This window comes from Thamnophis elegans, chromosome 1 (genome assembly GCF_009769535.1).
Source record: "Thamnophis elegans isolate rThaEle1 chromosome 1, rThaEle1.pri, whole genome shotgun sequence".
Lineage (NCBI taxonomy): Eukaryota > Metazoa > Chordata > Lepidosauria > Squamata > Colubridae > Thamnophis > Thamnophis elegans.
The window spans coordinates 72,840,928-72,863,240 of NC_045541.1; the positions used below are offsets into that span (position 1 = coordinate 72,840,928).

Sequence of the window (22,313 nt, forward strand, 5' to 3'; positions counted from 1 at the left end):
TCCACTTTGTTTAGTCCTACCTCTTTACATTTTTGAACTAGAGAATTCTGATTATCAACTTCCAATACACACAACTTTGCTGTAAAGGATTCTTTGGGATTGTGGAGAAGAAGCTGAGGTATTGATGGCCAAGAGCCAATCTCTGGTTTGTTTACTTGGCATGAAGGCCAATAAACATGCAGAGTAGAGGAAAGTGGATTTTTTTAAAAAAGTACTTTATTTCTGATCAAAAACCAAGGGGCTCCCTCTGCTGAGTCAGCAGAAACAATTCAATGAAGTTAGAGGAGCATTGGTAGCACATTTTACATTGGAATGATTTTTTATACTTCAATCTAGTCTTTATGTGAGTGGGAATGGAAGAAGAAAATAAGCCAAATAAACTAACAAAATGCAAACAGTGAAATAAATATATATTAGGCATATCCACACCACAATTCACAGAATCATGGTTAACCAAGAAAAATAAATCCAAATTATTCAATGCTAATAATAATCAAAGTAATATTTATAGCAAGGCAAAGTTCTCTTGAAAGAAAGTGGAAATTACAATTTTAATGTGCATTATCAAATAACTTCAAGCCACTGTTTATATCAAAACAAATTCCCAAAATCATAAAAAGAAAAAAGTTTCAAGCATCTTTAGTGTATTAAAGGAAGTTAGTAGACAATTGAAGAGAGTGTACAGGAGTACAGAGTAATCCATCTGAATTACTATAATCCACAAGATTGCTGTAAATCCAAATTTAAAAGTAGAGGTTAAAAGAATCAGAATAAAATATCTGCAATGAAAAGGCAAAAGTTATAAACTTTAAAATTATCAAATTTAGATCCAGACATTCTTATCAGTGTAAATGCTGCCATAACTGCAAATTTCTTAATAACAATTTCTAATCTTCATGGTTCATCCTAGGAACAGATCCCAGAGGAAAAAAATAACCCTGCCAGGTTCTCAACAATTAGCAGGTAGGAAAGTAAGGAGGCGCCCAGATTTCATACCATTTAGCAAAAATTCTTTATGGCTTTTTTTGATTATGATCGGGTATAGAATAAAAAATGTATTATTCTCAGAAGAACTGACGAGAATATAGTCATATACCAAAATTGGAAGTGTCTTTTTATGAATATATTTCCAGAACTCAAAGAGAGAGTAAAAGACATAAAAATGAAAAGGATATACATAGTGATCACTCACTGCAGTTCTTTTACTTTACAATCTGGATGTTGCAGCCCAGCACACAGCAATTCCACTGCAGTGCCATCTGCATTCACGAGGGACAACTGTAACTTCTCCAACCTCTGATTTCTCCTGAATACTTCTTCAAGATGCCTGCTGCAGGATTTGGTCAGGAACCCTCCAGGAAGCCTGTAGAGAAGAATCTGAGAAATTATATTTTTTTCTTTGACAAACAAGTATGAACTGTATTTTTGTAGGAACTGATTATGTAATTATATGCTATAATTGTATATTAAAACTGAAGTGCCTCTGCCTGGATATACTTTCAGAAGATTAACAATCAAAATACACATCTTTGTTCTTTATAAAGCACTACAGAGCAGTATATGTCTAAGTGCTATTGCTAAGTGTTACTTTTGGACTGCTGGAACTGGAGTAAGAAACTTAAACTATACTATCAAGAATGTCAATTTCATAAACTTCTCTGGCAGATTTCCTCATGGTTTCTTAGTAAAACCTTGCCAAACTTCCAAGGAGAACACGAGTGGCTTTTCCAGCTTCAGCTCTTTCAGTTGAACTGTCACTTTGGATAGTATGGACTTGTTTTCCCCTGGCTATCTATTCTGGCTCCTCTAGATTTGTCATCAAAAAGCATTTGTGCCATTCAATGGTGGGATTCCATTTTTTTTACTATCAGTTCTGTGGGCGTGGCTTGGTGGGCATAGTGTGGCTTGGTGGGCATGGCTTGGTGGTCATGGCAGGCGAAGGATACTATAAAATTTCCATTCCCTCCCCACTCCAGGGGAAGGTTACTGCAAAATCCCCATTCCCTCTCGATCAGCTGGGACTCAGGAGGCAGAAAATAGATGGGGGTGGAGCTAGTCAGAGGTGGATTTTACGGGTTCTCCAAACTACTCAAAATTTCCACTACCGGTTCTCCAAAACTGGTCAGAACCTGCTGAATACCATCTTTGGTTCCATTTGCAGATACTCTAAGCAGTGAGGGTATTTTTTTAAAAATAATGCCAAGATACCTTAAGATTTGTGCCTGACTGGGTGGGTACCTCTCAGTTGTCATTAGACCAGGGAGGGAAACGTACCTTTCTTTTGTCAGGGGTCCTCCTGGTATTTAAGGAAAAGAGCCCTAATCTAGCATTAAAATAAACTACCATCATAAAAACTGCTGCTGGGAAGTTTCCTCTTAGAATTACTTTATTCTTTATGATTGCAAACATATATCTTTAAAAAAATACATAAGAAGCAAGAATATAATCCATTTTCACGCAAAATACAGCGGAATCTAAATTTCATAATTTGTGTTGCATACTGTTTGTATGGAGCCAGTTTAACACAGTACACTTAGGCTTTCTTGAAAGAAGGATAATTAATATTTCTCAGAGATGGGTTTCAACCACTACACATTGTTATGTGTGTACTGGGCCATAAAATTTAGCGTGCCTTTGCGTACCAGGGCTTCCCGAGGCCCCTTACTGGAATGGTCCCTCCCATGGCCTGCCCCCCATTTGCTGCCCCTGCCCACCCGGTCACCGTTCGTTCATGCTCTCACCCTGCCTGTCCACACCAGGCTTGCCATGCCCACCCATTTCCTTTGCCAGAGCAGAGGATTCGGTGGTTGGAAGAAGCCAGTGGTGGGTTTCAAAATATTTTAGAACCTCTTCTGTAGGTGGCCTGCTTTGTGGGAGTGGCTTGCCAGTCATGTGACTGGGTGGGAGTGGCTTGCTGGCCATGTGACTGTGTGGGAGTGGCTTGCCAGCCGTGTGACTGGGTGGGCGTGACCAACTTTTAAAATGTGGTGAAACTCATTTAACAACGCTCTTGCTTAGCAACCAAAAAGTTGGCTCAGAAACTGGCATTTGAACCACACAAGTCTTAAAGCTGCCAAGTTACAAGACACTTGCACCCCTAACCCTTTAAAAAAAATCAGGGATGTACAAACTTGACAGCTTTAAGACTTGTGGACTTCAACTCCCAGAATTCCTCCTCTCACTCTTCATCTTGATGATGTGCAGACAGGTGGAGGTAGGGAGCTGGAACCAGATTTAAACGGCACTGTAGATTTGTGGAACCTCTTCTATAGAAGAGGTTAGAACTGGCAGGAACCGACCCCTGGGAGAAGTCCATGTGGTGTGCTCTGCTCCCTCCTCTTTGACAGCTGCATGGTTTCCAATGGGGAGGGAGAGAAATCCATGCATTAGAGAGGGAGGGAAAATGCATGGATTTCTTTCCCCCTCCATTGGAAACCAGGAGGCTGTTAAAGAGAAGAGAACAGCGTGTGCCATGTGGGCTTCTTCCAACAGCCGAATTCTTCCCTCCTGTTCCTTCTTCAGCTGTTGGGAGAAGCCCACGTGGCGCGTGCTCCTTTTTGATAGCCACCTGGCTTCCAATGGGAGGGGGGGGAGAATCCATTTGTTTTTCCTCCCTCTCTAACACATGGATTTCTCCCTCCCCCTCATTGGAAACTAGGCAGCTGTAACAGAGAAAGGAGTAGCATGTGCCATGTGGGCTTCTCTCAACAGCCAAAGAAGGAACAGGAGGGGATGATTCAGCTGTTGGGAGAAGCCCACGTGGTGCATACTGCTCCCTTCTCTTTGACAGCAAGAATATTGTTAAGTGAGTTTCACCACATTTTCCAAGTTGGCCACACCCACCCGGTCACACGACCACTATGCCACTCCCACCCAGTCACATGACCATTAAGCCATCCCCATAAAACAGGCCACACATACAGAATAGGTTCTAAAAAAAATTGAAACCCACCACTGATCCTTCTCTTTTTTTTCTTCACCCACTTTTAGTAACTTTATACTTTTCCTCCTTGGAGGACAGGTAGAAGAAACACAATGCCCAGTCTCATTCCCTCAATCCAATCACTCAAATTTCCACCCCCATCAATTCTATTTTGACCAACTATGCACACAACTACTCTAATTCAGTTTTTATACTAAAAGCAGATTGCTTTTTGTCAAGCGCTTCCATTGACTCACCTACCAATTCAACCCATAGTACATGCCATATAAGCTTCTTTATCTTCCATCCTTCCATAACCATTATAGACACATCCTTTCTCAGACCTTTTCCCACAAACCCACAAACAACAGATGGGGTGGGGGAATGTCTCTATTTTCTCTCTACAGAAGAGGCCCTCTGTTTTATGCAAGAATTCCCTTCCTTACATTTTCTAAAATTTTCTTTTCTCTCAGTATCTGCTATCATTCAGTTCCTTCCCAGATTGCAGGAATCCTCAGCAAAGCCTCCTCTATTGTGACCATGAGAAACTGATGAGAGTCTGATACAGAAATATTATAGTAATATATAAACATCAAATACCATGCATTGTTTTTATATCAATGACATCTGTGTTAAATGCAAGCCGTTTCTTACCTCAGGATTTTTAAATGTCTCAGCTCTGTCAGTGCTTTAAAAAAGCCCTCCACATATCTTTCATCCAAATTCCATTTCCTAGAGGGGAAATATATTTTTACTCTCAGACTTCAGTGTTTCCAGTCCCTGTACTTTGCAAATATAATTGTAAAATCCATTTGCAATATAACTGAATTTACTCATATTTTAATATGGGAAAGTAATAAAAAAAATGGTTACAGAACATTGCTTGAAGGGATTAAAATTTAGCATGGCATCCTAGATACAAAAAAAAAGGAAGCAGAGAATATTTCAGGAAACTCAAAGTTCATGAGAAGCAATTTGAAAATGTTATTCTTCTTCAAAGAATAATTATTGCCTACAATTGCTAGAATAGTATAGAGTTGGAAGGGACCTTGGGGATCTCCTAGTCAACCCCCCCTCCACTCAGGCGGGAAACCCTATATCATTTTAGACAAATAGTTGTTTAATCTCTTCTTAAAAACCTCCAGTGTTGGAGAATTCACAACTTCTGAAGGAAAGTTGTTCCAGTGATTAATTATTCTGTCAGGAAATTTCTCCTTAGTTCTAGGTTGCTTTTCTCCTTGATTAGTTCCCACGCATTGCTTCTTGTCCTACCCTCGGGTGCTTTGGGGAGTAGTTTGACACCCTCTTCTTTGTGGCAGTCCCTGAGATATTGGAACACTACTATCATGTCAGTCCTAGTCCTTCTTTTCATTAAACTAGACATACCCAATTCCAGCAACTGTCCTCTGTTTGGCTGGTTGGCCTATAGTATACACCTATGTCATTCCCCGCTTTTTATATTGACCCAAATGCATTCAAGACTTTTTATAATTGTTGTGCTCTGTTTCTGTAGAGATATAGTTATTTCTTATATATAGTGCAACTCCACCTCTTTTTTATTTGGTCTGCTTTTTAAAAATAATTTAAATTCCTCTAGCTATATATTTCATTTGTTGATCTCATCCCACCAAATTTCTGTAATGGCAACAATATCATATTTGCCTTCATTTACTTGAATTTCCAATTCACCTTGTTTATTTCTCATACTCTGTGCATTGGTGTATAGACATTTAAGTCCTTTTTGACTGATCCTTTGTTTACTTTCTACATAACGTGTTTTGTGCTTGCATTCCATTACTTCCTTACTACCTGTTTGATTAGTGCACATAGTATGGCACATTATCAAAATCTTGATTTTCCTTGACAGCAAAGTTGATATTCTTATCCACAGAAATATCTATGTTACAAGCACTAATAACCCTATTAATTTTAAACTGCAGGGGACAGAAATGTTCAAAATCAATTAAATCTCTGTGCCCATTGTTTATTTTAAATGTTTCTCCAGAAAATCTGTGAATTTAATGCCAAGTAACTCAGTCCTTTTCTTTAATGGATGCTGGCTGAATTTCAATTTATTTTAGGCAAACATCTCTGCTCCAATTGGCTATTGGGAATTGTAGCAGGAATGCCTTCTTCCCTCTGGTCACTGATTACTGTCTCCTAGGCCTTTTTTTAAGTGGGATTATAAAATCACTAAAAAGGCTGGGCATTTAGTTAAAAACAGGTCCCTGGAGGTACAGGTAAAAGGGGACCTATCTTTCTTTTTAACAAAGTGAATTTGCAAGTGTGCTATCATATCGATTCCTTCTATTGGCAGTGACAGGAAAAAAAGTGAAAAATGTATTTTCTTTTTACTTTTATTTGTCCATCAGTGTCAATTATGAAAGGTAATGAATGGACGAGAGCCAATACAAAAGGTCCAAGACCAAACCACAAGTAATGGCTGCTTCCCTAGTACTGTTAATATGTCACCAGTCTCCTGAGTCAGGCTGAAGGGAGTAACAGACAGATTGCTGGTATGAGAAGCAAGCAGGGAATCAGGAACCTCTGAGAGCTTCAGAACCAAAGAGTCAGAGCAGACGAGGCCCAATTCAGATAATGAGGGAACACATTTTGGCAGGCAATCTAGTCCAAAACACACTTGGAACGAGAAAGGGCTGAGCAATGGTAACCAGTGTCTTTCCCTGAAAGGAGAGAGCAGCAATACACTTAAGAGGAACTCCAGAAATTTCCAATTATTACAGAAGAACATTCTTATGTTATCTACCATTTAAGCTGGGAAGTTTTATCCACAATGAGACTTTCAAATGCAGCGCTGTTCTGCCTCGAGCGTTGTAGGCTTGCTCGGGGAATGCAGTTAACTCTAGGCTTAGGAATCTCATTCAGATCAAGTTTATTATCAGGCATTCTTAAAAGCAAAACTTACAGTTCAGTGTTAAGATACTTCTGACTTTCCATAATCTGTCCCATCACATGGTATAAAAAGATGATGATTTCACTCCCATGCTGAGCGGAGATACAAACACTACTATTCCGGTTCACAAAAGCATTTAAACTGACCGGCTATTAATTAGTATGCAGGCAGAATGCCCCAGTGGCCAATCAGAAACACAGATGTGATCATATGCCATGGAACTACATTTCCCATAAAGCAATCTCTGCCTACATTTCCCATGAGGTAGTTTCTTTAGGGAGACACTTCTTAATTCCTATACTAGCTATATAGTGCTGGCTATATACTACTGGGGCAGCACAAGCACCATGGAACATTTCAGGCTGCTGATTGTACAGTAGTTCTTCTTGTTAACAAGGAGAAAGATCCTGAGCTTTCTTATGGCCAAAAGAGCTTCCAACCACTCTTTACAGACTGTTAGTGTTGAGCAATGTATAAAAATAATCAAGTTTCTAAAATATAATTTAAAAGAATATATGAGGATTGAAATCCCTCTCTAATTTAGCAGCTTAAAGACATTTATGCATAACCCTGTGTCATTTTTGAGACCTATTATTATATTTGAGATAATAGGTTAGAGAATAGCAGTGGAAGGATCATAAACTGAATTAAATATCCAATGGATTATAAACTTTCAAAAATACTTACTCGTTTTCTGGAATTAATAATTCTTCCTCTGTCTGATATAGAAATGCATGGTTTTCAATATTGAGATTCTTCAAATTCTGGCAGTGTTGTATACAATAGGCCAGGATCATCAATTCCATATCTAAATTGCACTGACAATCTATTTCAGTGATACCATCTAATGCATTTTTTACAAAATTGTCATCCTGGGTCTCATATAAATAACTAAAAATTTCTTTTTGCAAATTGAAATAAATTCTTTTTTTAATGTTATTTTTCACCCAGTCTAATAGGAACACTTTATTACTAGGAAAAAATTCCCATCCAAATTCTTCTTTCAATTCTCTCATTCTTTCCTCTTCATTTAAAAAACCAAAGAGGAAGCGAAATCCTACTACAAAATCAGTCCTAAAATATATATGTCTTTCTAACAGTGTCTGCAAACGTTTATTCCGATTTTCAGAATGTTGCTCCTCTCTTTCTTCTAGAACATAAAACAAAGCAGCAAAAAACTCCTGGAAGCTTAAGTGAATGAAGCTGTATGTTTGAATACAATCAATGTCTCTTTTGAAGAGGTTCTCATTCAGAAAGAGGGAAAGGGATTGTTCCTGATCCAAACTGTGCTTCTTGACTTCTTCCTCCATAAATAATATTTGCTGTTTCCAGATTCCTTCTGCAGCTAAAGAGCACAAACCTTTCACATTGGTTTGGACATCCTGTTTGGATTTTTTTTTGGTGAAACTTTAACAAGCTGCAGAGATACAGCATATAGATTGCAGTGAGGGTGCATGGTGTCTTCTGCAGATCCTTGCCTCTCTCCATCTCCTGCTTCATCACTGTGCAGATGATCCAGCTCACAAGGGGAATGACACACATGGTGAAAAGCATATCATTTTGTTTCACAAATCTGAGAGCTTCAGTTGCTTGGTCTTTATTTCCAAAAAAATTGTAGAAATATTCTTCCCTCTCCTTTGTAGAAAACCCCAATATCTGAAAATACCGTGGGTGCTCTAAACATCGATGGAGTTTCTCCAAAGCAATAGGTCTTGTTGTGATTATAAGATAAGATTCAGATAGAAGCTTTTTTTGAAATAAATTGCTCAAAATAATTCTCACTGGCTCCTCCTTCCAGGGATCAGTGCAAAAGTAGACTTCACACTGATCATCAAAGGAATATCGTAATTCATCAAAACCATCAATTATGAACAGAAGCTTGTTTTCATTTTTCAGTATGCTTCGAATGACATTTTTCATTCCATGATATTTGGGCCACTGTTTTGAAATTATCTCTGCAATGCTACTCTTTTCTGATTCTGCATGGAGATTCATCTCTCTACAATAAATATAGAAAACATAATTAAATTTGTTTTGGTAAAGTTGTTGAGAAGCCCAATCAAACATGATTTTTTTGGCCATCATAGTTTTTCCAATTCCTGCAGCTCCTTGTAGTACAACAACTTGTGGAATTAATCCTCGTTTATCAGGGTTAAATAATGCTTCAATGCTGGTTGAAGACTTGGCTCTCTTGCTGATGATTTCAACATGTTTCCTTCCTGTTGCCATAATTTCATCTTCTCTCTCCTCTTCAGACTGGTGATCACCTAGCATGATTAATTTTGAATATCTCTGATTCAGGAGTACATATTCACCAGGAACAGCATTAGGATCTTTCATTTTATCAAATGTTTTTTTAATGTAGTTTTTGTAATCTAAAAGAAGAATGAATCAGATTAGAAGTGTGAAAAATAAAGACTGCACAATATACTCAATTAAGTGTTTTGTCTTTGTATTTTTTCCTTGAAGCCACCCACATTCACCCTTTGGATTAATGTGTTGAGAGAAGTTGTAGAATACTTGGTTAATTGGTGTGTCAGTATTGATGTCAATAGGGGGAGTTCTCCAGAAAATGGCATTCTGAATGCAGAGTCCTTTTTCCCCTCTGCCAGTGGACAGCTAGTTTTTACTACCAAACTAATTTTTTGGCAGCCAAAGCTCTTGGTTTGGAAGAAACCATCTTGGAATAATCTCATACAACTTCCAGATGGATTTCTAACTCATTGCTGAAACATTGGGGTGAGAGAGCCAGCGATATTTTAAGGCGAGTGTAAGAGGGAAAGCAGCATTGGGAGATCTTGTCTGACCACTGTCCACATACTAAAGACACTGCACTTTTATTTTTTCATTTTTATAATGTTTTCCCTTTTTGTTTTTTATTATTTTTGATATGTGTTTTGACCATTTACAGAAAGCTGTCTATGCAATATACCAACTTTAAACATTCTCATTTTTTTAATGCTGTTTCTGCCTCTTGTTCTTTAAATCAAGAAGTGGGAAATCCTCCACTTTTTCCCCTTCCTGCTATTGGGAATTATTATCTCAGTGTTTTGCTCGTGTTTTGAACATCACAAAAAGAGGCTCCACTGCTTCTAACCTCCAGCTTGCTGAAGAGATCAGGTAATCTGTGTATTTAATTGGCTGGTACTGCTACTACTACTAATGCTTTTAAAGGAAGAAGGCAAATTAGAGGAGTTTAAGACTCTAGAAAGAGTGTAGAGAAGAGCAACAAATATGATTAGGGGACTGGATGCTAAAACATAGGAAGAACGGTTGCCAGCCCAGCTGTAAATCATGGCTCTCTATCATTAATATTCTTTTATTTTGGAGTATTATCCATTCTTTGAGCCATGTTGCCGCTGCTGCCTGGTAGTAAAGCTCCCAATCTGGGATGCCAAATCCTCCTCTGATTCTAGAATCCTGTAGTAATTTAAATTTTATCCTAGCTTCCCCCCCCAGCCTAATAAATTTTAAAATTATTTTATTTAGTTCCACGAAATCACCCCCCCCCCCGTACCAAACTGGTACAGTTTGGAATAGAAATAAAAATGTTGGTAGGATATTCATTTTTATGGTCGCAATTCTTCCAATCAGCGATAATTGTAAGTTAGCTCAATTTTCCAAGTCCTTTCGTATTTGTTGTAATAATTTTGAATAATTGTCTTCTTTTATGGTAGAACATTTAGCCGTTAGCCAGATTCCAAGATATTTTATCTTTTTAACTATTTGCATTTCCAATACTCTCTCTAATTTCTCATTTTGCCTTTGTGTAAGTTTTAGTAATTATCTTTGTTTTATTTTTATTTATTTTTAAGCCTGCAACATTACCAAATTCCTCTACTTCTTGAATTAATACTTTCCCTGTTTCAAGGAAGTCTTCTATTATAAAAACCATATGATCCACGAATGCCTGAGTTTTGTATTCTTCTTTTTAAATTTTTAATCCTTTTATTTCCTCTTTTTCCCTAATCCGTGTTAGTAAAACCTCCAATGAGAGGATAAATAGAAGAGGAGATAGTGGGCATCCTTGTCTGACCCCTTTATTTATAGTGACTTTGTCTGTTAGATCTTCATTCACCTTTATTTTAGCTCTCTGGTTTGAATATATTGCCTTAATCATTCTAATAATTTTTTCTACAAATTTCATAATAGCTAATTGTGTAATAAGTAACTCCAATTTAAATTATTGAAAGCTTTTTGTGCGTCTACCAATACTAATGCTAATTGTTTCTCTGGATGTGCTTCATAATATTCTAATACATTCACTATAATTCTTGTATTATTTCTTAATTGTCTCTTGGGTAGGAATCCATTTTAATCTGAATGAATAGTTTTATTTAATATTTTTAAGTCTGCAATGATTGTCATAAATATTTTATAGTCAACATTTAGCAGTGAGATTGGCCTTTGCAAGCCTCCTGGCACGGAAAATTGGGCAGAAAGAAAGAGCCCTGTTCTTCTGCTCTGCACCAGTGTGACTCCACCCCAGAAATACCCTTAAGTTTTAATTTTTGTGATGGCTATATTCTTTGACCTATTACATGGAAATGATGGGTGGGCAACAGAAATGGATTCTCTATGCTATCTAAGATTTTGTTTTTGCTTAAGATTGCAAAGAAACTTTTATGGCCTCAGTTAGCCAATGTACAAGAATAGTTTTTATTACTTACAAGTTCTCAACATGTTGTGTGTGAACAGAACTATAATGAACAATTATAAAATAATACTAGACAACCCATGCCATGTTGTGTCATGTTTTAGAAATATTTTCTTCTCTAAGGAGAGAAATAGAATGACACAGGAGGGCAAAATAGCAGTGAGAGTGGGAGTAAATTCGAACTCCCTTCTGGCTTCCCCATAAAAACTAGCAGGAAACATTGGAAATCCTTCCTCCCTCCCTCCCTTTCTTCATGGTCAGCAGTGCTAAAACCACTCTGCAGTTTTCTACTGTGATTAATATACACAGTAGTTTGAATAGATGGGGAGGCAAAGGGAAGGACCAGATCATGCTGAATTAGGTTTCATTTTGATGTTTTCTGCCTTACCTGATATAAGTTGGTGGGCATCAACATCAACATCTGCAACTAAAGATGGACTAGAATTAGTGAACTAGACTTATAATAATGGGTAAATTATAAAGCATTTTTTAAATAGGAAAAACATGGTTGTATGGCTTCTATGAATGTGTAGATTTATAACCTTCATTAGATTTCTTACCTAATAATTCTTATACAGTTCTACATATTTTCCTCTTTCCCATTTTTCTTTTATGGGCAGGCTTGAATGGCCCACAATGATAAACATAACCAGACATATCTAACTGTGCTCTTGCCCTGTCTTGCAGTTTGGGTTGCAAAACTGGTCTAAGAAGAAGAACTGCTATTAAACCATTCTTCCCACTCCTAAGACACTAAGCCATTCCAAAAGCATATTATAATCAACAGCATTAAAGCTATAACAGAGCTCAAGTAGAGCTTGGACAAATATCTCCTGGGGCCATCCACAAATTCAATCAATACTAGCTCAGTGCTATATGTCAACCTGAAACACAAGTGGAAAGAATCAAGATAATTATTTCCTCCAGTGCTCTTCAAATGATCTCTCACTTCATTTGATCAAGTATCACTTTCCATTTGCTGGATTCAGCTATACGTGGTCTCCTGGGAGGCCTTTACTAACCAGGAAGGACATGATTGCAAAAGAGGACACAATTGAATCTTCCCAAGGAGCCCAGCTACTTCCTTAAGTCTAATTGGATCAAAGGACTAGCTGACTTCTGCAATACGCAGTGGGTGACTGAGTGTGGGAGAATTTGGTGAGGGATCCACATGCACCAGAGCTGAAGACTGAGTGAAGCAGAGAAACAGCATATTGTAGAGTTTGAAATGAGGTTACCAATAAGGAAACATCAGGAATTTTGTTTTTTTTATATAGCAAAGCTTCCCCTATCAGGAAGGAGAAAAATTATTTCGCCTCAATTGCCTGCTGTTAAATTAAATTTGAGCCATCTCTTCATCTTTGATTTCCTTCTTTTGCAAATCAAGATGCTAGTTTGAGTTTTCAGTGGCTCCTAATTCCTTTTGCACTCTTCACCTCTATATTTCTATTCCAGTGAGGTCTTTGAGCTGTTGGGTGGGTGTTTCCCTGTGTTATAACCCTTCACAGTTTATTTTCCAATTAAGGTATGTCTTTATCAAAGCCGACATCTTGGATAACATTTAAAATGAACTTTTTATTCTCTTATTTTCTGGCCTAAGTAGTTGGATGAAATTGCAACCCCTCTAGATCTTTGGACAGCTCTTCAGGGGTTGGGTGGGTTGTGCCCTCCTTCAAGAAGGCTGCTATTATTAAAGAGACCAGTCTAGTGCCATCCAACAGGACACCAGGCAAACTAAAGCAACCATGGGTTGCAGAAAGATGCAAATAGGGTTTCTTCTTGGGATTACGACTGGTTCTGGGACACTTCTTCACTCCCTAATTTGGCATCCCAATTATAGAAATGTACTCAGGGCATTTTAGATATTTGGGGATCTAAATATCTCAATTCCTTTTCATTTGGGGCTACTGCAAGAGAATGTTGCTTTCTTTGTTCTCTAGCTTCACCCAACATTACATGCCCTGCTTGCTTCCCTAATAGCAACAATAGCATCATCACCCATGAAATATCATAATATTGTATAATGTCAGGAAGCACATTAGAAAAAGCATGGACTAAAACTCAGCCTTTAAGGATCTCCTGAAATTTAAACCAATGGACTAACTGGTTTCTCTTTAACTTGGCATCTCATTTATTTGACAGTGATAGATAAATGCCAAATTGAGGGTCAATACATGGGATCCCAGGCTAGAAAGAAAGCCCCACTCTGAAATCTCAGGGAGTCACTGCCAATCCTAGTCAACAACAAATCTGAACAACATTCAGTGGAAAACAAACCACAATCATCATTTATTTCCAGTTGATCTTACATGAAGAGAACTTCTAATCCATGTAAATACATTGGATTTACTTACCTTTCTGTTGCATTTCTTTAAGATTTTTAGCAATATCATTTATATTGCTTTTTTGAAGGACATTGATACACACATCAACAGCATCTTTTCCATAATATTGAATCAGAAAATCTATAACTTCTAATCGCTTAGCTTTCTCCAATAGAGCTGTAGGAATGTTTTCCTTTCCATTATAGTGAATAAATTTTAGCCTCCATTTAAATTCTTCAAACTCATCCTCAAGAATATTATTCAATGCTATGTAAAGATGATCTCTCTCAGTGTTGTTCATTTCAATTATGATGGATTATATCTAAAATTAAAATTAAAGTAACATTTTATGGAAATGAAGCTTGATGTGAACAATATTTTCTATTTTCAAATTAAACTAGATAGGTCATTCACAAAAGCATTATATTACACATTCCATAACAAGGTACTTATTTGTTTTAAACTAGTTTAATATACTTTTCCCCATATACTGTACAGCCCTTTCTAATCAATAATCATAAGTTCATTTTTATCCATTTTCAGCAAAAAGTCTGTAAGGGAATTTCCATTTTTTTATACAGTGATTGTTGTTCTCTCCCTAATCAAACAAGTCAATTTAGCCATTTCTGTAAATTCTACCATCTTCACAATCAATTCCTCTTTTGTGGGTATTTCTATATTTTTCCATATACCGGTATATTTTTTGCATATAATAGCATTGAATCTGAGGAGCCTCGTGTGCACTTGCCAACATCTGGAGATTATTGTGCTCTGTCTTGTGGGACTTGCCCGGGTTGCTTACTTTGCTGAACTTCTTGCTCTGGTTATTGTTTTGCTAACCTTGCTAACTGGACTTCTTGCCTTGGTTACGGCTTTGCAAACCTTGCTTATTGGATTGCTGGCCCTGATTACTGCTTTGCAAACCTTGCTTAGTGGACTACTTGCAGCCAGAGCCTGTTGAAAGTGCATGTGAAAGCTTTACTCCAGGACTTGTAATAAATGTGGGGATTTGGGGGGGGGGAGGGCAACAGTGGAACAATAAAAGAGAGTTAGACCTGTTCTCTGGCTGTGTTGCTTTCATGCCATGTCCCAGGTCATTACACAAGGTTTTTGAGGAACAAGGAAGGGGCTACTATAGAAACAAGGAGTTGATGCTCCCAAGAGCTTGCATGCAAAGGTGAATAATTGGGGGGAAGTAGAGGGATTCTCCCCTCCCTGTGGAGCCGTGTGAATGAGGTGTTGATCGGTCTGCGGGCAAAAGTGAGAGGGGCGACAAATTAAGTTGGCAATACGATCAAAGCTGGGCCAAATGTAAGGGAGACTGCAGGGTTAGTTTGGTCAGGCAAATTATTACACACACACACACACACACACACACACACACACACAGAGAGAGAGAGAGAGAGAGAGAGAGAGAGAGAGAGAGAGAGAGAGAGAAAGCAGCCTTTTCTTTCCTCATGCCGGCTGCTCTGCTGCCCATTTCTTCATTGCAGCGCAGCACCCAGGATCCACTTTGATTTTGTGTGTGTGTGTGTGTGCGTGTGTGTGTAATTTAACAACTGGTTTGCTTGAACCAGTGAAAACCAGCTGAATCCCATCACTGGTAACAGCGTTACTACAGTCAAGTTACAGCCGACAGTGAGTGATGAGAAATCTCTGCTTGCCAACCCTTCATTGCTTAAATAAAATACAAGGAAACACTTTCCTTTAGGCTGGCTTTTGCTACAGGAACAGTCTGGAGGTCTGATCACTAGAGGTTTCTGCATGTGCCCATTCACAAACGCCTCCTATAAGCATCTAGCCTGAAAAGCTACTGGCCCATGTTAAATGATGTACTGTTTAGACTTACCACTCTGCAGTGAATAGTAACAGGAATAATCCTATGCTTAATGAAGATGAAAAGGACTTTGTTTCACTTTCAAAAGTACACGTGTTATTCCAACCCAACAACAAGGCAGAAGAAAGCCACTACTTCAATCCTTGACTTACGACTGTAATAGACCCCACCCATTAAGTCGTAACTCAAGACGGTCATAAAGTGGGTCACCATGTGACCAGACCCAATTTTACAAATGTTTTTTGCAGCAGCTGATAAGCAAACATTGTGCTCATTATCCCTATGGGACATTTCTGCTCAAAAGCAGAAGTAAACACCAGTTTTCAGCAAAAATATCAGAAATCACAGCCATGTGATCATGTGATACTGCAAATGGCATAAATGGGGGATAGCAAGTGCCCAGAATGCAGTCATGTGATTGGGTGGGGGAATCTGTCAGAACTTTGGAACTGGGTTATAAATATGGGTTTTTTTGGGGGGTGGGGGGAATCTGTTGAAAGTTCTAACAGTTGCTAAGCAAATATCGTAATAATAATTCGAGGACTACTTGTATCTTCATAATCAGTCCTATAGTTATTTGCTTCACCTGTTGTTGTTATTTGGTTTTCTAATCCATTTAACTTGTAATAAAAAAAATAACTTTAATTTAGCACACATTTCCCAGTTGTTTAGTATGATTTCAAAATTTGGATTTCCATTCTTTTTCAGAGGATTTCCTCCTGTACCACTTCAAAAACTATTCCTTTAGAAGAATATTTTTTCCACCCTTGATATCCCAATATACTTTAAATTGGTCTGAAACCTTTTTTTTTCCTGAGTTAGATAATCTGCAAAGCTTTCTCATAAAGTTTTTCATGCCTGCATGTTAGAAATGCCCCCACCTTTCTTTGATTTATCTGGCTAGCCTCTCAGAGCCCAATATTATGATTTTACCATAGTTCTATTATTACTTATTGTTAGATAAAATAATTTATATTAAGAACATTTTACTATTGAAATTTTAATCCTCTGAGAGTCTCTTGATTTTGGTGGGTGAAAAAAGGTGAAATATATGCTTAGGTATATGTGCATTAGCAGTTTACTAAAATTGCTGAATTCATAATTTTCCTATAGATGCAATATGGAGTTGCAATTCTATTATTTGCTTATTCTTTTAAAATGAAGGGATATTAAAAAGTTATGAATATCTCTGAACATAGATGCCCAGGTGTTGGCAGTGACTGGAAGCTGTAAACTCTGTGCGCTTGCCCAAGATGGTGTCCTGTCGTGTTTGAGGAGAGCTTCGGGGAGATGATTGTCCTTCTCGGGGGCTTGCAGGGGTAATCTATTCCATCGTTGGTTCCAGGTCTAGCTATGAGAACTTCCTGGGACCTCGGGGATACCCTTGAGCTGCGATTTACTGCTTCGTAGCCGGAACATCATGAGTGAAAGGGGGCGGCTGGCGGTGAGAGGAGAATGAAGAGCATCAGCGGCTGCTGACGTGAGTGCGGTCAGCGGCGACAGCGGGATGCCTGGCTTGGGATCTCTGCAGCCAGCATGGATGGGCTCAGCACCAACTTCCCGCTACCCCCCTTGAACACAGCTGGCGTGGGTGTGGTCATCGGAACACCCAGCCTGGGGTCTCTGAAGCCGGCGTGGGTGTGCTCAGCAGCAGTGGCGGCGGGTCGCCCAGCTTGGGATCTCTGCAGCCGGCGTGGATGTGCCCAGCAGCAGCCTCCCGCTACCCCCCTTGAACACTGTCGGCTACCCCCACCCCCCGTGGACATGTCATCTCCTCGTTCCATCTCCCCATGATGTCATCCCATTTGGTTGATGCCACATTCTCCTCTATGCTATACTGTGACAGAACTTTATTCCCTTCGGGAACTGTGCGGTTGTTGTTTGTTTTTAAACTCTTTTGTAGTTGTCTGTTTGATGTTTTCCCCTTGTTTGTATTCCCTACCTGATTTGTGAGCCGCCCTGAGTCCCTCCGGGAATAGGGCGGCATATAAATGCAATAAATCCAAATCCAAATCCAAACTCCCCCTTTCCCGGGAATGGCCTTCTTGCCTATCAAGATGCTTCCTTAATGATGGATCTTGGAATCCCGAGAGATGGCATGCGAAGAAAAGACTTCTTAGGGTTTTTTACAGGGGTTTTTAAATCAAATTTTAAGGGGAGGGCGGGGGGGGTTGATTGCTCAGACAGGCTTGGGGGGGAGTCTGCCAGGGCACAGACCAGAGCTAACTAATGGGAGCGGGTCAGGAGTGCTGGGAAGGATTGGGATTCTGGGGGAGTCATTAAGCCATTCCATCGGGGCGTTCACCATTTCTACTGTTTGTGGGAGAGGCAGATATGGTGGGGGCCAAGGGCCAAATTATGTTCGGGGGACGCGGGTCCTCTTTTTAAGAGCGATCACGCGTTCCAACCCTCATCACCCTTCTCACACCTCTGGGTGCTCGGGATTACAGGACCCTGGTCTCCGGCTGGTGTCGCTTAACGCCAGGTCTATGGTACATAAGGCTCCCCTCATTTACAACCTCATACAAGCGGGTAGAGTGGACCTGGCGTGCATTACAGAGACCTGGTTGGGCCATGAGGGGGGTGTTCCCCTTAGTGAATTATGCCCACCAGGCTTCTGGGTGTTTCACCAGTCAAGAGCCCAGGACAGGGGTGGCGGGGTGGCGGTGGTTATTAGGGAAAGTCTCAGACCTCAGGAGGCCACTGTGCCTCAGATAGGTGGGTGTGAGTCCCTTTTTGTGAAAGGGGCCTTGGAGTTCAGGTGGGCCTTTTTGTTACATACCTGTCTCCCTGCTACGTTTCATCGGCCCTGCCGGAGCTGCTGGATATGTTAGCTGGAGTGGCGGTTGATTTTCCCAGGCTTATGATCCTGGGGGATTTCAATCTGCCTTCCATTGGCGAGACATCTGAGTCAGCTCGGGAGTTCATGGCTTCCATGACGGCTATGGACGTAACTCAGTTAATTCAAGACCCCACCCATAATGGGGGACGCATGCTGATTTTTGTCTCTGGGCAGTGGATGAATGATCTAGATTTAGGGGATATTTTTATCCAACCCTTGTCATGGTTGGATCATTTCCTCATCAGGCTTGACTTCCATACTGCTACCCCTCACCGCAGAGAGGTGGAACCGACTAGATGGTTCCGCCCCAGGCACCCGATGGGCCCTGAAAGGTTCCTGATGGAGCTTGGGACTTTTCCTGAATCCCTTGCTCACAACTCGACCAAAGCCCTAGTGGAAGCCTGGGATAGAGCGGCCACTGGGGCTTTGGATCATGTTGTGCCTTTGCGGCCTCTGACCCGGTGTCGATCCCGGGTAGCTCCCTGGTTTACCGAGGAGCTCTGGGAGATGAAACGCCAGAAAAAACGCCTAGAGAGTGGTTGGAGGACCAGCTGGTCCGAATCTGATCGAACACTAGTAAGAATTCATATTAAATCCTACTTAGTGGCGATAAAAGCGGCAAAACGGCAACATTTTTCCGCTCTTATCGCGTCCGCAGATAACTGCCCAGCCGCCCTGTTTAGGGTGAACTGCTCCTTACTTAACCAAGGAGCTGGGAAAGACACCTTGCAGGGTAGGGCTGAAGAATTTGTTCAGTATCTGCAGGATAAAATCACTCAGATCCGGACAGGCTTGGATTCTGACTGGGTAGATTCGGGCGAGTCGATGGGGATGAATCTTGTGGAGACTATCTGGGATGAGTTTGATCCTGTGACCCCCGAGGGCATGGACAGGATTATGGGGAGACTCAGTGCTGCCACTTGTGTGCTGGACCCGTGTCCTTCTTGGTTAGTCTCGGCTTCCCGGGAGGTGACACAAGGCTGCCTCCAGGCGATTACCAACGCTTTGTTGAGAGAGGGATTCTTTTCCACCGCCTTGAAGGAGGCGGTGGTGAGGCCCCTCCTTAAGAAGCCTTCCCTGGACCCAGCTTCTTTAGCCAATTATCGTCCGGTCTCCAACCTTCGCTTTGTACCGAAGGTTGTTGAGAATGCGGTAGCATGTCAGCTTCCCCAGTCCCTGGATGAAGCTGTCTACCTGGATCCGTTTCAGTCGGGTTTCAGGCCCGGATACAGCATGGAGATGGCATTGGTCACGTTGGTCGATGATCTCTGGTGGGCCTGGGACAGGGGCTGCTCCTCTGTCCTGGTCCTATTAGACCTCTCAGCGGCTTTCGATACCATCGACCATGGTATCCTACTGCGACGACTCGAGGGGTTGGGAGTGGGGGGCACCGTTTTACGGTGGTTCTCCTCCTACCTGTCGAATCGGTCGCAGTTTGTGTTGACTGGAGGGCAGGGATCGACCCTGAGGCGCGTCACTTGTGGGGTGCCCCAGGGGTCGGTTCTCTCACCCATCCTGTTCAAAATATATATGAAACCACTGGGTGAGATCATCCGTGGTTTTGGGGTATGGTATCATCAATATGCTGATGATACCCAACTTTTCATTTCTACCCCAAACCACCCAAACGATGCCCTCGACGTGATGTCCCAATGCCTAAAGGCTGTGCGGATCTGGATGGGGAGGAACAGGCTCAAGCTCAATCCTTCCAAGATGGAGTGGCTGTGGTTTCCGTCATCCCAATTTGTGCATCTTGTTCCATCTTTGATGATAGGGGGAGAAATTTTAGCCCCCTCAGAGAAGGCCCGCAATATAGGAGTCCTCCTGGATACGCAGCTTAGTTTAGAAGAACACCTGACGGCCGTGACCAGGGGGACCTTTTACCAGGTTCGCCTGGTACGTCAGTTGCACCCCTTCCTGGATTGGGATGCTCTGTGCACAGTCACTCATGCCCTCGTCCTTTCTTGCCTGGACTACTGTAACGCTCTCTACATGGGGCTGCCCTTGAAGAGCACCCGGAAGCTTCAACTGGTCCAGAATGTGGCTGCGTGGGTTATCATGGGGGCACCTAGGTGCTCCCATGTTACACCCCTTTTAGGCGGCCTGCACTGGTTGCCGGTTGTCTTCCGGGTGTGATTCAAGGTACTAATTATGACCTTTAAAGTGCTCCATGGCTTAGGCCCAGGGTACCTGTGAGACTACCTACTGCCACCGGTAGCCTCCCATCGTCCAGTGCGATCCCACAGAGTTGGCCTCTTCAGGGTGCCGTCGGCCAGACAGTGTCGGCTAGTGACCCCCAGGGGGAGAGCCTTCTCTGTGGGAGCGCTTTCCCTCTGGAATGAGCTGCCCCTGGAGCTTCATATAATCCCTGACCTCCGGTCCTTCTGATATGGCCTAAAAAGTTGACTTTTCCAGCAAGCCAGCCTGGCCTGAACAAAACAAAATAAATTATTGATCACTGTTAATTTTAATTTTTTTTAAAAAAATGTCATTGTCAATTTTAATTTGGTTTGGGATATGCTATTTTTTAAACTTTTGTATTATGTATTTCTTTTAAGGTTGTATGCTGCCCTGAGTCCTTGGGAGAAGGGCAGCATATAAATCTAATAAACCTAAACCTAACCTAAGGGCCATGATGGAGAATAAAAAGCCTTTCTCACAATCACTCATGCCTCCCATTTGAATTACTGGAATCCGCTCTACATGAGGCTTCCTTTGAAGACTATCCAGAAGCTGCAGCTGCTTCAGAATGCAGCACCACCTGCAGTTTTAGGGGCCCTGTTATTCACCTCAGTAATTTGTGGTGAGATGAGCAGCAAACATATTTCATAAATAAAAATAAAGAAATAAAACACCCCTGCCGCATGAACTGCACTGGCTCCCAGTTCTTTCCAGGTGCAATTCAAAGTGCTGGTTATGAACCTCAAAACCCTGCAGGACAGAGTGATTTGCAGGACCACCTCTCTTAATACGTAGCTGCCTATCCTACATGGGTAGATAGGGTAAGGGTACTCCACATCCTCTCCCTTAAAGGTTGCCTTGATGGGACTTCAATGGTTTGGCCAACCTTTAAAGTACCTTTAAAGTAGCCTTCAACTTGAAATCCAAGAGATCCCCATTATTTTAGCCTTCAGGAGGTCCAGAGGTGGCTTTACTCTCAAGCATTGGGCTAGGATAGGGATTGAGGTGGGAAGCTGTTGGTTTGGCTCCTGTGGGGAGATTTAGTTACTCAATAAAGCATCCTCTGAATCTATTCCTTGAAGTCGAAAGTTTTATAAATACTTGATATATAATTATATTATATTATTTATGTTTTATTTATTTATTCATTTATTTTACTGTATATAAAAAGGCTGTATGTATGTATGTATGCTTATGTATATATATGTATTTATGTATATACAGTACATACATACATATACATACATACACATAGACACACATGTATGTGTATATATATTTGTTCCAGCATAACTCTGGAACGGCTTGAGCAATTTCAACCAAACTTGGTACACAGATGACTTGCCCCCTGGAAACAAATACTGGAGTGGGGGGTAAAACACCCCTGGTGTGTGTGTGTCTGTGAGTGTGTGCGTGTGTTCCAGCATAACTCTGGAATGCCTGGCCCGTTAAGGAGAGCGAATGTGACATCCTAGAGCTGAAATTGTTTGTGATGTCATGGGAGGAAGAAGGGAGAGCCTTGGCTGTTAAGCAGAGCAAGTACAGCGTCCTAGAGCAGCAATTATTTGTGATGTCAGTTTCTTTGCAGCTTCCTCTGGAAAGCCAGCCATGACTTTTGCCCTCCAGTGGACCAATG

General features: G+C 40.9%; 1 protein-coding gene across 1 annotated transcript in view; it reads right to left on the reverse strand.

Moving 5' to 3' along the window:
* Positions 1–22,313, reverse strand: part of LOC116516232 (NACHT, LRR and PYD domains-containing protein 3-like) — a 67,328-nt gene that overhangs the window by 9,047 nt on the left and 35,968 nt on the right. Inside the window, 6 exon segments of the mRNA XM_032228669.1 lie at positions 1,193–1,363; positions 4,577–4,654; positions 7,524–8,239; positions 8,241–9,211; positions 11,882–11,920; positions 13,848–14,139. Of these exon segments, the coding sequence (XP_032084560.1) occupies positions 1,193–1,363; positions 4,577–4,654; positions 7,524–8,239; positions 8,241–9,211; positions 11,882–11,920; positions 13,848–14,118 (2,246 nt within the window). The 5' untranslated portion in view covers positions 14,119–14,139.